General features: G+C 37.3%; 1 protein-coding gene and 1 long non-coding RNA gene across 2 annotated transcripts; one reads left to right on the top strand and one right to left on the bottom strand.

The window, feature by feature from the left end:
* Window positions 1-1,023: 1,023 nt before the first annotated feature.
* LOC133533987 (uncharacterized) lies at window positions 1,024-9,312 on the bottom strand. Its single transcript, XR_009801955.1, has 4 exons — window positions 8,729-9,312; window positions 7,995-8,157; window positions 4,447-4,621; window positions 1,024-1,661 (listed from the first exon to the last, which is right to left on the bottom strand). It is a non-coding gene; the product is annotated as an uncharacterized LOC133533987 (long non-coding RNA).
* A 72-nt stretch (window positions 9,313-9,384) lies between these two features.
* On the top strand, window positions 9,385-11,207 carry LOC133533998 (uncharacterized). Its single transcript, XM_061873087.1, has one exon. The coding sequence runs from the start codon at window positions 9,592-9,594 to the stop codon at window positions 10,552-10,554; it is 963 nt and encodes a 320-aa protein (XP_061729071.1). The 5' UTR covers window positions 9,385-9,591; the 3' UTR covers window positions 10,555-11,207.
* The last annotated feature ends 2,629 nt before the right edge of the window (window positions 11,208-13,836 follow it).

The raw sequence follows: 13,836 nt of genomic DNA, 5'->3' as shown, positions 1-13,836 counted from the left end.
AAAGTATGTACCCTCAAGAAATACTCTACTGCGTTCGAGCGCCAAGCTACTTCGACTAAAAGGATTGCCTTTCATCCCTTACAACAATCTACTATTGCACAATGAACAACACCATGATAATAATATGTAAATATTAGAAAGAAAAAGAGGCAGTGTTGCGTACATGCATAAAGTAAGTACTATGAACGTATACCATTATAATATTTTTCAAACTCGATGGGTAGGATGACAGCTTTCATTTCAATAAAATTTCGAGGGATTTGGCGTTTTTAGGCTATAAATTATATGCAAATTATATGGAGATGACACCTGTCATCCTACCCATAGAGATTGAATATTTTTTAAGAAAAAAAACCGAGTTCAATGAGGGAGACCGGTGACAAAGAGCATATAATCACTACGTTTACCGGTGAAAGAAAGATTATTGTTGATTTTGGATTTCATACAATGAAATTAAGAAGAAAAGGAGGTAAAATGTTTTTTTTTTTGCCACTGCCCCCCCTTGACGCATTTCAGGTTGGTTGACTGGTAAGATACCTGCAATAGGGTATTCGACTGTATTTAAGATAATTTTTTTCACACCATGCATGAAATAAAGCATCAGATAATTATTAGAAAAACATAAATAGCCGTTTAATTTTACAACACAAGTTCTATTTAATAAATAGAATTGAAATATAAAAATGTCACTTTTACAAATGTAAATGCTTGATTTGTTGATGAAAATACTAAGGTCACTATATTTATATGCCTTAAACATTTGAGGAATTCCCTCGATTCCTCATGGACCCCATGGTCAGGAATCAATCTTGACGGAAAATTATCTTGAAAATCTAATTTGCTTAACAAACAGCGAAGAGGATAAATCGCCAAACGTGAACAATGCGTTGTTGAAGAGTTCAGAATGGAACTTCATTGGAGTTCATTATCAGCATCCACTTCATCAAATGTGAATGCTTGATTTTTTAAAGAAGATACCAAAATCACTATATGTATGTGGGATGTATAGAAGTAAAACGACCGTTTATTGCTATTGCTGATTTAATACTGAACAAGAGTGGTTTGACAAGGTTTTAGGCGCAAGCGCACTAGTTTATGCATCTATACATACGATGTATGTACCTACATCGTATGTATACACATCAATATGCCTTTAACATTTGAGGAGTTTCCTCAATTCCTCATAGATTCTACCATCAGATCTCGAGCTTGACAAAAATGTATCTTGAAAACCTAAATTAATAAAATAATAATAATAATAAATAAATCTTTATTGCTTTAAACCTTACATTACAATTCATATTGTAAATTTTTTGCCTAATTGCCTAACAAACATAACGAAGACGACAAATCGCTAAGCGGGAACTATGCGTCGCTGAAGAGTTCCATTCTGATCAGCATCAGCAGTTCCACTTCATCAAATATCACTTTTTTTAATGTAAAGGCTTGATTTGTTTTATAAAATACAAAAATCACTATATGTAGGTATTTGAGGAGTATAAGAATGTTGATAAAAATGTTGTGCTGCTCCCACTGCTGCTGGAAGCTGGAGGTTGGAGGGAGACACGGCAGGCACGGAGTGCGGGGTGTAGGCAGAGGTGCAGGGGGCGCAGCGGGGGCAGGGCGTGCTGCTCCCACTGCTGCTGGAAGCTGGTGGATGCCTGTCAATTATAGCACGGTATCATACCCGGATATATGTATCCCACCAAAAACATTTCATGTAAAGTGTTTTGAATGATCAAGCTCTAAGTAACTCAATATTTTGAGATGTAAGTGAACTTTTTTTTCATTCTTTTTGCAAACTTTAAAGGTATACTTAGTGTAAGGCCTGAGTCGACGCTGGAGTTGGGCGTGCAGCGGGGCGGGGCGTGCGGCGTGCATGTTAAACAAATGCAAACGTATAGGAGCGGCCTTAGTGCACGCTGTTCAAATCACTTGTGAGCCCGATGCCACGCTGCACGCCCCGCCGAACGCTCCGCTTCGAGCGTCCACTCAGGCCTTACACTAAGTATACCGTCAGAGTTCGCAAAAAGAAAGAAAAAAAGTTCGCAAAGAGAAAGTAGAAAAAATCTAAACATCACGTTCTGTACTTAGGTAAAAAACGTCTTGCGCGTGTTAGTGAAGTGTTTGAATAGGGAATATGACGCAAAACTCTGCGTATGGGGAGCCAATAGCACATTCAGAGGGTCAACTTCGAAATACGAAAATCAAAATTTCGTTATCTGCCTCTCTATCACTCTTGCATATTCGAATGATAGAGATAAGAAGTAGATAACGAATTTTTATTTTCATTTCGCGGTAGGTCCCTGTAAACAAACCGCCTTGACGCAACAATGTCATATTATATTCGCAACAAATTATCTGTTAAAACTTGTCATAAAAACTGTTTAAGGCGTAGTACGTACAAGCAAAGAGAATTTGAAATAGACGTGAATTGTCAATGAAAATTTTGTAGCCACAGTACATTTACTGCCATCTTTAGACACATGATTAAAACTTTTAGAACGCCATTTGACTTTGATTTGTTAAATATCAAAAAGTGGCACCATCTTACCGGGCATAACCCAAAGGTTATGGCTTATGGCGCCATCGCTCGAAACGATGCCGCCATACCTTTGGTCTTTGATCTACTTAGATGGCGCCACTTTTAAATATTTAACTAATTTAACACATATCACTGAAAGAATAAGGATAAAAGTCAAATTGCGTTCTAAATTTTTTTTAACAATGCTCTGGTGGCAGAACATTGCAGTAATACTCCCTATTAAATTATATTAATAATAATTATTATTAGTTATTATTATTTAAAACACGCTCAAGAAATGGCTGTTAGTAAAAAGTTTCTATAATTTAAATGAATATTTTATGTACATAGAAAATTAATTGTTTTGATGTTATGATATTGTTATTGTTTTACGTTTGCATGTATTAGTTTAGTTTATTATTGTACGCCCGAAATGGGCAAGCTGATGGACATTTGTGATGTTTATAAGACCTATGTACAAACACAGCTTTGACAATAAAGAAATCTTATCTTATCTTATCTTATCTTATTACAATAGACATTCCATTTTTGAAATGTAACGTATGGTTTGGAAACTCATTAATTGCTTGTGTTAATAAGCCAAATTTCACCCTTATACGTATGTGCTATCGTGGCTCAGTCGGGAAACCCTCGCTTTTAAAACGCGGTGGTGCCAGTTTGATTCCCAGACATCTATGCGGTATTTTTTTGACTTTTCTTTTTTTTTTGGTTGACCAAGCGACTGCGAAGCGCTAGCTAAGCGTCTCCGTTTCACCTTGGACAAAAATGTTTAACTATTAAATGTCCATTTCTATTAGGTGTATTTATCATTTTAGGTCGCATTACTAAACTGATATTGGTATTATTTTGTGAGCACATTCGAAGCAATTACTCCAAAAAGTGTTCACTTGATCAAAAAGCTTTTTTGGAACCCATTATCTTTTTTTTTTATTAACCTATCAAATAATGATTTAGTGAAAAATAGTACTTTTCCAATTACATGTAGGTTCCTGTGCAAAGCACATAGGGATAAATAAACAGACGGAAATTACAAAACTATACGGGATTCCGTTTTTGCAATTTTGAAAGAAACAAAAAAAATGAATTTAACCAGGACTTATACTATTTCTTAAATCAATTTTGGTTATGGAACCCTAAAAATGTGAAATTTACAGCTGAGCCATACAGTTATTCAGTTTTAAGCTTATTAAATTAAATAAGTAATCATTTATTTCAGGCATTTACAGCCCATATGCGTGTTAGTAACATACAAAGTAAAAATAAAAATTCATGTTAAGACTTACAGCTATGCTCGCGAGGTCTACAGCTCACGGAGCCATTCGTTTTTTAATTTTCTAATAATCTTAATCGTTAACTGGTTACTTAAGTTCAGTATCAACGAGAGGCGATAAATTAAACACGACCGAAGGGAGTTCTACTTTTCGAACAAATACCCAAGCCCTGTACCGAAAAAAAAACTGTAAACTCCAAGCCGCTGGAATTTTGTTTCTAAGCAAGATGACTATGGCTTTCTTACCGCAATAAAGTCTTATTATTATATTATATATCGTGGCTAGCGTGGGGACTATAGCCCGAGCCCTTTCGCGCAAGAGAGGAGGCCTGTGCCCAGCAGTGGGGTGTATATAAGTAAGATACCCGCAATAGGGTATTCGACTGTATTTAAGATAAATTATTTCACACCATGAATGAAATAAAGCACCAGTAAATTATTAAAAAAACTAAATAGGATTGAAATATAAAAATGTGCCTTGAAAACCTAACTGCTTGGCAAAGAGAACAAATTGCCAAACGTGAACTATGCATCATTGAAGAGTTCCGTTCTGTTAATCATCAGCAGTTCCACTCCAGCTGTAGACCTCGCGAGCATAGCTGTAAGTCTTAAGATTAATTTTGAGTAATACCTCGGGGAACAAGATGAGTATTGTATCTATCATTCTTTAGAGACGTCATGCACGCCTTTATAACTATTCGCATCTTCCTCTGCAACTGGCAACAGACACGAAGACGTCAGACGCCCGAGGCGCGCGTCCGGCGCCGGCGACTCAGCAGACTCATTCTGGCTGCCCGTATCAGCTCCTGAAAGTTGAGAATTATTTTCATTAGAAACGTTGTTTTAAGCGATTTTAGCAGTGCAACATGAACTTTAATTTACTTACTTTCATAACTACATTGCAATTGACTAATACTCTACTAATACTCGTCAGGATGGCGGGTTAAGCTATGAAATCTTGTCATTGCACTAAAAGTATACAGTTATATTGCACCTTCAGTGTACCTCTGTAAACCTTTAATAGAATAAATAAATATTATAGGGACATTCTTACACAGATTGAATAAGTCCCACGGTAAGCCAAGCAGGCTTGTGTTATGGGTACTCAGACAAACGAAATCAGTACATCTATTCCTAAAACGACCTAGGCTTAAAAAGGGTACGAAATCACATATAATGCATTTCGGATAAAATATAACGACGATGAAGGGACCACCGAAATTTCGTCGTTATAATCGTAAGTAGTAATAGCCAAAGGTAAAGAGATAAAAACAGATTATATATATAGTAAACAGTATTAGCACCCCGGCCGCACAGGCTTTAGGTTTTCGTTCATGTCATCTCAGATATGGGTGAATATGGTATCGATGCATTCAGTGTAATGCCCTGAACACATTGACATATATCTATGGACGGGTCTTAATGGCAATAAGAATGGGGTCAGTAAAGCGGTGTCACGCACACGAATTCGAGCCAATCGTGCAGTCTAACGCCACAACGCGATTGGTTGATGAGTTCGCATCACGTGCGCGATTGGTCGCGACTAGTTACGTTAGACTGCAGGATTGGCTCGTGAGTGACTCCACTAAACTAGCACCATTCTTAGTGCTCGTAAGGCCCGTCCTTAGATATATGTCAATTCCTGAACACAAATATACGAGATGACAAGCGCGAAGTGGTGGGGGTAGTTGCTGCAACGTCATAAAGTCGGCAGTACAAACTTTTATTTTCCTTTAAGCATACCATGTGGGGTACCAAATGACAGGGCTTTGTCATTAGATAACAAATATATAACATACTGTAACTTTTTCAATACTTGGTCTACTGGTGGACGAATTAGTAGAAAACTTTCAAAAAATTTGGCCTTTTGGCGCAGACATTAGCTGAGCCACTTTCCCTTTCAATTAGTTTGTAAGCAGTATTGTGTACTTTTATTATGTACCTATGTTTAAACTTTTTGAATAAACGTCTTTATTATTTTTATTATTAGGGTGCCTTTCCACCAGAGATGTGCTATGCTATGTTTTCAATCATACATTTGAAACGTAGCTGCAGCTGGAGCTGCGTTTCAAATGTATGAAAACATACTCTGCATGTTTCCGCCACGGCAGAAGATGTGGTGGAATATGTCCGCAAGAAGATTCGTTATTTATTTTATTTTATTTTAGTATATGGAAAACCAACAGCGCTATATATATCTAGAACTTCCAGCTGCGATCGCGGCATTACGTGCACTTCAGTCCGTTTGTGGTGCGCGTCCCGCGGCCGCTGCTGGAAACCATCGCGAGCGCGGACTTCTGTTAGTCTGTAAGGTATGTATATATGGGCCATAATTGCCTGAAAATAAATGATATGTATATGTATAGCATAGCAAGCATAGCACATCTCTGATCGAAAGGTACCCTTATTCTCTTTATTTATTTTGGGTCTTAGGTTAGACATTTTATAATATGATTATAAAAGCAACACAAAAAATCATACAAAAAGAATACAAAATACATATAAACACATAATAAAAAAACTTAACCTAGGGTGCCGCCAGCAGCGAGGCAGGGTCCAAGCTGCCGGTGGTCAGGGCGGCAGAGAAAGGAACCGCCGGACTATCCGCGCCGTGTCTAAGATCACCGCCTTCTGCATCTGACCCTTAATTCAACCACCTAGCGAGAGTCTCTCAAGGTGTTGGTCGAGATTCAGCTCTCTGGTCTTTGCCAATCTCTTGAGGGTGGCTGCGTCTTTTGTATGCGTCCAGTCTTTAATGTTATTTATCCATTTATTTCTAGGTCTACCTCTCCCTCTTTTTCCCTCAATGATTGTCTGTAATGTCGTATTTCTTATTTCTATAGATGTGACCCAGATAGGCTGTTTTTCTTTTCTTAATGATGTTGAGTTTTCTGGTTTCTTCCTCATTCTACGTAGTACTTCTTCATTCGTAATGTGACTGGTCCTTGAGATTTTTAACATTCTGCGGTAGAGCCACATCTCGAAGGCAGCAAGTCTGTCTATTGTGTATTTATTCATCGTCCATGCCTCCATGCCATATAGCAGGATGGATATTATGTAGTATTTGACGAGTCTCCACCTCAGTTTGATATTTATGCTTCTATTGGTAAACAGTGATTTCATTGATATAAATGTGTTCCTTGCAATTTCTATTCTTATTTTAATCTCCTGGTCTGGGTCCCAACTTTCATTGAACCACGCTCCTAAATATCTATACTGTTTAACTTTATCTATTGCTTGATTGTCAATTATTAGGTGTGTTGTGTCTGTCTACTCTACCGGGAAATTTGGAAACTACCTATAAATTTAAATCCGAAACGTGAGTACGTTTCAAACGAGAATAGGGAAGGGTATATACCTTCTACCTAGTTGTTATTGACCTATAAACAATAGGTCACCACAGTTGCTATCCATCAGTTGATGTAAACCAAAGATAAGAAAATAAAGCTTTTTGTCCTTTGACGAATGCTTTCTATCAACTTGTTACAAATGGTTCATTAAAAACCCTCATGAAACTTGTACTAAAATATGTTTTAACTATATGCTATAGCCGAATGGTCGCTTCCTTTAGGGTTGGCAACACGCATGTAATATCTCTGGTATTGCAGGCATCCATAGGCTACAGTGACTGCTTACCATCAGGTGGGCCGTATGATTGTTTACCACCGACATGGTATATCAAAAAACCTGCATTTGTTTTGAGCCTATATCTTATTTCAGGGAGAGGTACACAGGTTTCTATAAAATGTATACTGAAGTACAAAGAAGGTTTAATATGTTTATAAATATTTCTTTGAAATTGCTGACATCCACCTGCCATTTGACAATTTTTCTAACCTATAAATTATTTTAATTGAGGTAATCTAAAAAACCTCAAACTGAGGAAATCTGAAAAAAGCGGACTATAATTATTTAAATTAATTAAGGTACATGTGTGGAAGACTGCCTGTCAGGTAACAATGTTGTTACATGACCATTGTAAATTTATCATATCATGCATTATAATTAGAGAATATATATTTTCTAAAAGTGTTATATTTCTTTGTATTAAGGGGATCCACCAACATATGCATCCTTTTGTAGTTTTGCTCTTAAGATTGAGTTTTTGATGGTGTATGACCCATTGACCAGTAACCCAGTCCCTGTTTTTCAGATAAACAGCTATCTTAATGGACTCACCCTAATATATTTTGCAGAAACATGCACCTTGTAGCATACACCTCGCTTTCTCAGCCAATCTCCATATAACCAAGATATTCTATTGAACAAATGGCCCATGTCACTGCTGGATTCAATCTGTGCTCTTCATAATCTACATACTGCTGTCTTTCCCTCATGTAGTCTGCAAAAAAATTAAGTGAGTGTGGGGTAAAACCAAAGCCTGCTAACTTTGACAGCAACAAGTCATTATCAACCAGATCTAGTGTTTTTAAAGTCAAAGTAACCATTATCAGTTTGACTCCTGCTACCCACTATACATATTATCTGCACTACGTGACTAAGAAGATTGCTGGCCGAACTTCTTGTCGTTAGAACTCTTCGTATCAGTACTGGTTATCACTCAAGTAATTTTATAAATTTCTAGGAATACTTTTAGCTTGAAACAGAGGTGCAATAGCGGCTCCGCCAGCACAATTCTACAGTGCTTAAATACGCACGAGGGAATACCATCCGGACCAGAAGATTTTTTGGCTTGAAGTTGTTGAAGGGCTCGTCGCACGTCTTGTATATCTAGCCTGTCATAACCTGAACCCCTACAGCGCTCTTCTCGGTGCCCGCTGCGACTATTGCGGGCTGCGGCGCTTACCTCCAACTTTCCACACCTTCACACTGTATACAGAGTGAAAAAAACCTAGCAAATTCACTACTTGTTTACCGGACAAAGGTTCCATTAAATAATATTTTTTCCGTACCTCTACTGTTTCTTTTAGAGTTCATATAGTTCCAAAACGATTTAGGTTCTCTTGCCATATGATTTCATGCATACATTACAAATATTAGAGCTTTTGAAAACCATACCTTAAAAATAAAAAGATGATAACAAAGCGTAAAGTAAACCAACAAGTGTCAACACTGTCAATGTCATTGAAAGATGTCACTAGAAAAAACCGATTATTTTTAAACTGTCAAGAGCTCATGTCAGAACGTCCCTACTAATTTTGACAGCTGTCTTAAAAAAAAAAATGTCTCTGGTTTTTGGCTTCCAATTATTGGTATGATTGATGGTATGATTGGTTGGTGGATGTACATTATTGGGTCGAGCATTCTCGACCCGTACCAATAATGCGCAGCCCGATAATTGAAAGCCAAGGGACTCAGATTAGTGGACGCGAATTATAGGGTCGTACATTATTGCCCTGTGAAAAGAGTGGCTTCGTATTATCGCCCCGGACCAAACTTGCACAGCCCGAGAATGCTCAACCCAGGAATGTACAGCCCAATAATTGGCGTCCATGATGGACGCCAATTATTGGGCTGTACATTCCTGGGTTGTGCATTATTTGGCTGTGCATTAGTGGCTCCCGCATTCGGCGTATAGCAATACTTTATTACTTTTATTAGACTGACATTTAAATCACTGCAGATAGCAAAAAAATACGTTATTTATTTGAATAGAAACGACGTTCACGTTCACCGTTCACTGCAGAGTTGTTAAAAAATCGTATGAAATAATAATTTCTCTAAAATTATAACAATCAACTACGGTTACTTGTGAAATTTCGCATGACAAAAGGACATCTTGAAAGCTTCACATTGTGCTTGCATTGTTACTAAGATGGAGAACAGGAAACCCGCAAGTAATCATTTGAAAGTGCCAACTTTCCCCGTAGACACCCCCATGCGGTCGAGCTCCAAAGCGAACGTCGCAAACACGGAAGAATCCGTTCCTGCGAGCGAGGAGAAAACTTCCTTGGCATGGACAAACTTAGAAATCGGGCCGATGCTGGGATATGGTAAATTTGGAAAGGTGTATCTGGCGCGCGAGAAGGAGTCCCATTACTTGGTAGCGCTGAAGGTATTGTGCAAGAGCCAGATCCTGAAGACGAACATCGAGCACCAGGTGCAGCGTGAGGTGGATATTCAGTCACGGCTGCGGCACCCCAACATCCTGCGAATGTTCCACCACTTCCAAGACGAGAAGCTTATCTACCTCGTCCTGGAGTACGCCAAGCACGGCACGCTCTTCGTGCTGCTCATGCAGCGCGGCCGCTTCGACGAGAAAACTGCCGCCATCTACATCCGCGACCTCACCAAGGCCCTCATCTACTGCCACGCCAAGAATGTTATACACCGCGACATCAAACCTGAGAATATACTTATAGGATGCAATGGGGAGCCTAAAATAGCTGACTTTCGCTGGTCTGTGCAGTCCGCATCCTCTAGAAGAATGACATTCTGTGGAACTATGGAATACTTATCACCAGAAATGGTAGAAGCAAAGCCCTACAGCTACAAAATTGACATTTGGAGTCTCGGTGTGTTATGCTATGAGTTACTTGTAGGAATATCTCCGTTTGATGATAAGCACAGAAGCACAGAGCAGACTTTGGAAAAAATTAAATATGGAATAATTGAGTATCCAGAGTATGTGTCCGAGAAGGCAAAGGATCTCATGGGCAAGCTATTGGTGGTGAACCCGGACAAGCGGCTGCCCCTTGCCAGTATGCTGCAGCATCCCTGGATTGTAGAGAACGCTCCACCGGGGGCGCTGCCTCCTACCTTCAACCCTGACCCCTAATGCGAAAGTAGAGAATAAACAATAATTATGTTGCAGGCTAATGTTAATTATTGATGCCGAGGCTTTTTTTACTGGAAAAATTAAATCTATCTGTATATCTGCTAGGTATTCTAATTGCACTCAATCTTAGGACAAGACCAAATACAATATGTGAGTCATTCTCCTGGTTGAGAGGTAGCAAATATTTGCATTCTCATTATTTTATTGTGTATTTATTTCTCAATAGCCAGGTCCACTCATAGCGATGCTCAGAGTATGCTCGCTCTGTGTGGACCCGGCTATTAACTTCTAGCTGGAGTTTTAATAAGAATGCACCTTTAGGATATTTTTCATTAAAATATAGGGCTATCTGTAAAATAATGATGCATGCCATTTTAATAGGAATATTGTTTGTAGTAGCATAATTTATATTTTAATTTTATGAAATGTAATTAGATAGTGATTTATATGTATGATTATGGTATTTATTTTGTAAGGAGGAAATAATTGTAGTCAATGTTGTCATCCCTGCATTTATAATGACTAGTCATTTGGAGTCAAGTTTATTTGGTATGTTCATTCTAAAGACTAATTATGACTGAACTAGATTTAAAGAAATGTTAACTTAAATCATGATAATATTATATAGTTTAAATACATAATTATAAAACCAAGGTATTATTTTTTCTTCATATAGTAAAGGTCCATAGCATACTTATCAAAATTAGGGTCTTTTTTAACAACACAATCCCAATACATGAGTTCCCCAAACAGACATATAAATAAAGCTCAAAAAGTATCTTATTAGCACAATTGGATTAGGACCAACCTCGAAATCCCTGGAACAGTCATGAAATTTGGTAAGTATATAAATTAAAGGCCCCTTTTTCATGCCCACATCATTTGACATTTGGGGACCTCAAGGAATCACAGCCATCTTGGAAAATGTCTACCATCCTGGAAAATTTGCGTTTTACTCTGAATCTACGTTCTCTATTAAAATATAGTGTACGGCAACATTCAAGCTTATTAAATTCTACAGAAAATAGTCCTACACATCTTTCCGAAGAAAATCGTTGCATCTTGCTATAAAAAATACTCGCTGAACCCAGATTTAGCGCTTATTAGGGGATATTCTCTTAATATTCCTATTAGACTTGGAAGAATATGAATTCCACTTTTAACTGTTCATTTGTACATGATCTACCCCAATACACAGTGTAGGATTTTTCCTCAATTTTGTTCACCATGGTTTTAATCGTTCCTGCATTCTATAAGAAAGCCAATACGGAAACTCCAAGTCGTCTGTCATGTTTATTTTTTAAGAAAAAAAATGTTAAAAATTAGATCAATGACGTCATCAAAACATGTTTATATTTTTATTTTCTCTAAGCCCCATTATTCTTCCTGTGACTTAGGGGGACAATATTTAGCAGCTAAAAAAATACAGGACTAAAATTAATAATTTCGAAGATAATACATTTTATTGTTTCTTTACATATATATATAAATATATACATATATATATATATATATATTTTATTTTAGCTTTAAAGGACGTATGAGAAGTGTGCCTACCTTGTCTCAAATTTTCACAATTTTATCATGTAGGATTTATAGCGTTTCTATGTTTTTGTTCCATTTCTATGGAAATAGGGTTGTCACATATATATAGGTAGACATTTTTTTTATTACGTCGGTCTTTTAGAGACAAATCCGAAATATCAAAAAAAAGATTCGGGAGCACGCCGAAAAAGATCTAAAGTTTTTGTTTTTCGGTCTACCTTTCGAGAGTGCAGGTGCTCACGATCATACCACCAAAATTTGTTTCGATATTCACCGGCTTGCTCGGACAGCATTCCTATTACTGCAATGTTCTGCCGCCAGAGTGCAGCACTAGCACTTTTCGTATACCATAGATTAACTTATACATACTGTCCCTTAAACTGTTTTTTATTTATTTATTTAAACTTTATTTCACTCATAAAGAAAATGTACAAATGGCGAACTTAATGCCAAAAGGAATTCTCTACCAGTCAACCATGGGGTCAAACAGAGACATTTGTGTATGTTGGTGCAGGAAAAATTAATAACAAATGATAAGGAAAAAATTTAACGTGAAGTCAAATAATATTAAAAATGTATAGATAGTGAAATACTACTCGTATTACTTATATAATGTATAAAAGATAGACTAATACATACAAAATTGTTTTTTAACAAGCTTTTACAGATAATAAAATATGACATTGATGCACCAAGGTTGTTTTCAAAGAGCCTACCGGGAAACGCGAAAATCGAAATTTTGTTATCTGCCTCTTCATTGCTCGAATATGCAAGTGATAAAGAGGTTAGATAACGAAGTTTAGATTTTTCTTGTTTCGGTGTTGACCCTCATATTGTGATGGATTGTGGTAGTGGCGTCCCCTACGCAGAGTTTCGCGTAATATTCCCTATTGGCAAAGGACTCGTATCAATGATTTCCCAATCCTGCATAGAATCTTCTACTGTTAGCTTTCTATCTACATATAACCATAGATAGGGCTTCGTTAGCACTGAATGGTAGTTTGTGGTTTCGATCTAATTAAATCGGCAATTTGATTGAAAGGGCTTTTCAATAATTTTTTGACCACAAATTCAAAATCGCGAGCAGAACTTTTAGTAAGTTTTTCACCCGTATCATTAGTTACAATTTTTGACATTACTTTATAATCTTTGATGGAGGATGACCTTCAAGTGACTCTTGTAAACGTTTAAGGTCACGGCGCTTCTGGTACTCATTTGGAGAGTTGGAGTCGCGTTTCTAATAATCTTTTATTATTGCATTACTCATATCAGTATCGCTTAAAATCTTATCAGGCTGAATGTAATTAAAAAATTTCTCTAATTCGTTCTTTCACACCTTAATCCTTGGGTTTGGTTTTCGTGCCACGAGATTTTGCTGCAGCTACAAGAATTTTGTAAATTTCAAGTCTGGTAGCAGACTTGGGGTGAGCATCTCCTATCGATATGACTTATCATATGTTTCCTAACTCATGTGCATTGCACTCAAAGCGGACGCAACCGAATGGCTACATGCTTATTACGACTGAATAGAAAAGTCTCAGTTAAACGGTACATATGCCCATGACCAAAGATCAATTGGCGGACTCACCTTCATAGCTACCAGCGTACATACAAGTAGATATCTACAGGAAATCAAATGATGTACAATATCTTTAATTCGGAAAAAGAAAATAACACTTCGTAATTAAACTTGAAATCCTATATACTTGAAAAGTGACAACCCTAACTTAGTTGTTT

This window comes from Cydia pomonella, unplaced genomic scaffold (genome assembly GCF_033807575.1).
Source record: "Cydia pomonella isolate Wapato2018A unplaced genomic scaffold, ilCydPomo1 PGA_scaffold_30, whole genome shotgun sequence".
Classification (NCBI taxonomy): Eukaryota; Metazoa; Arthropoda; class Insecta; order Lepidoptera; family Tortricidae; genus Cydia; species Cydia pomonella.
This window is presented reverse-complemented; position numbering and strand designations above follow the sequence as displayed.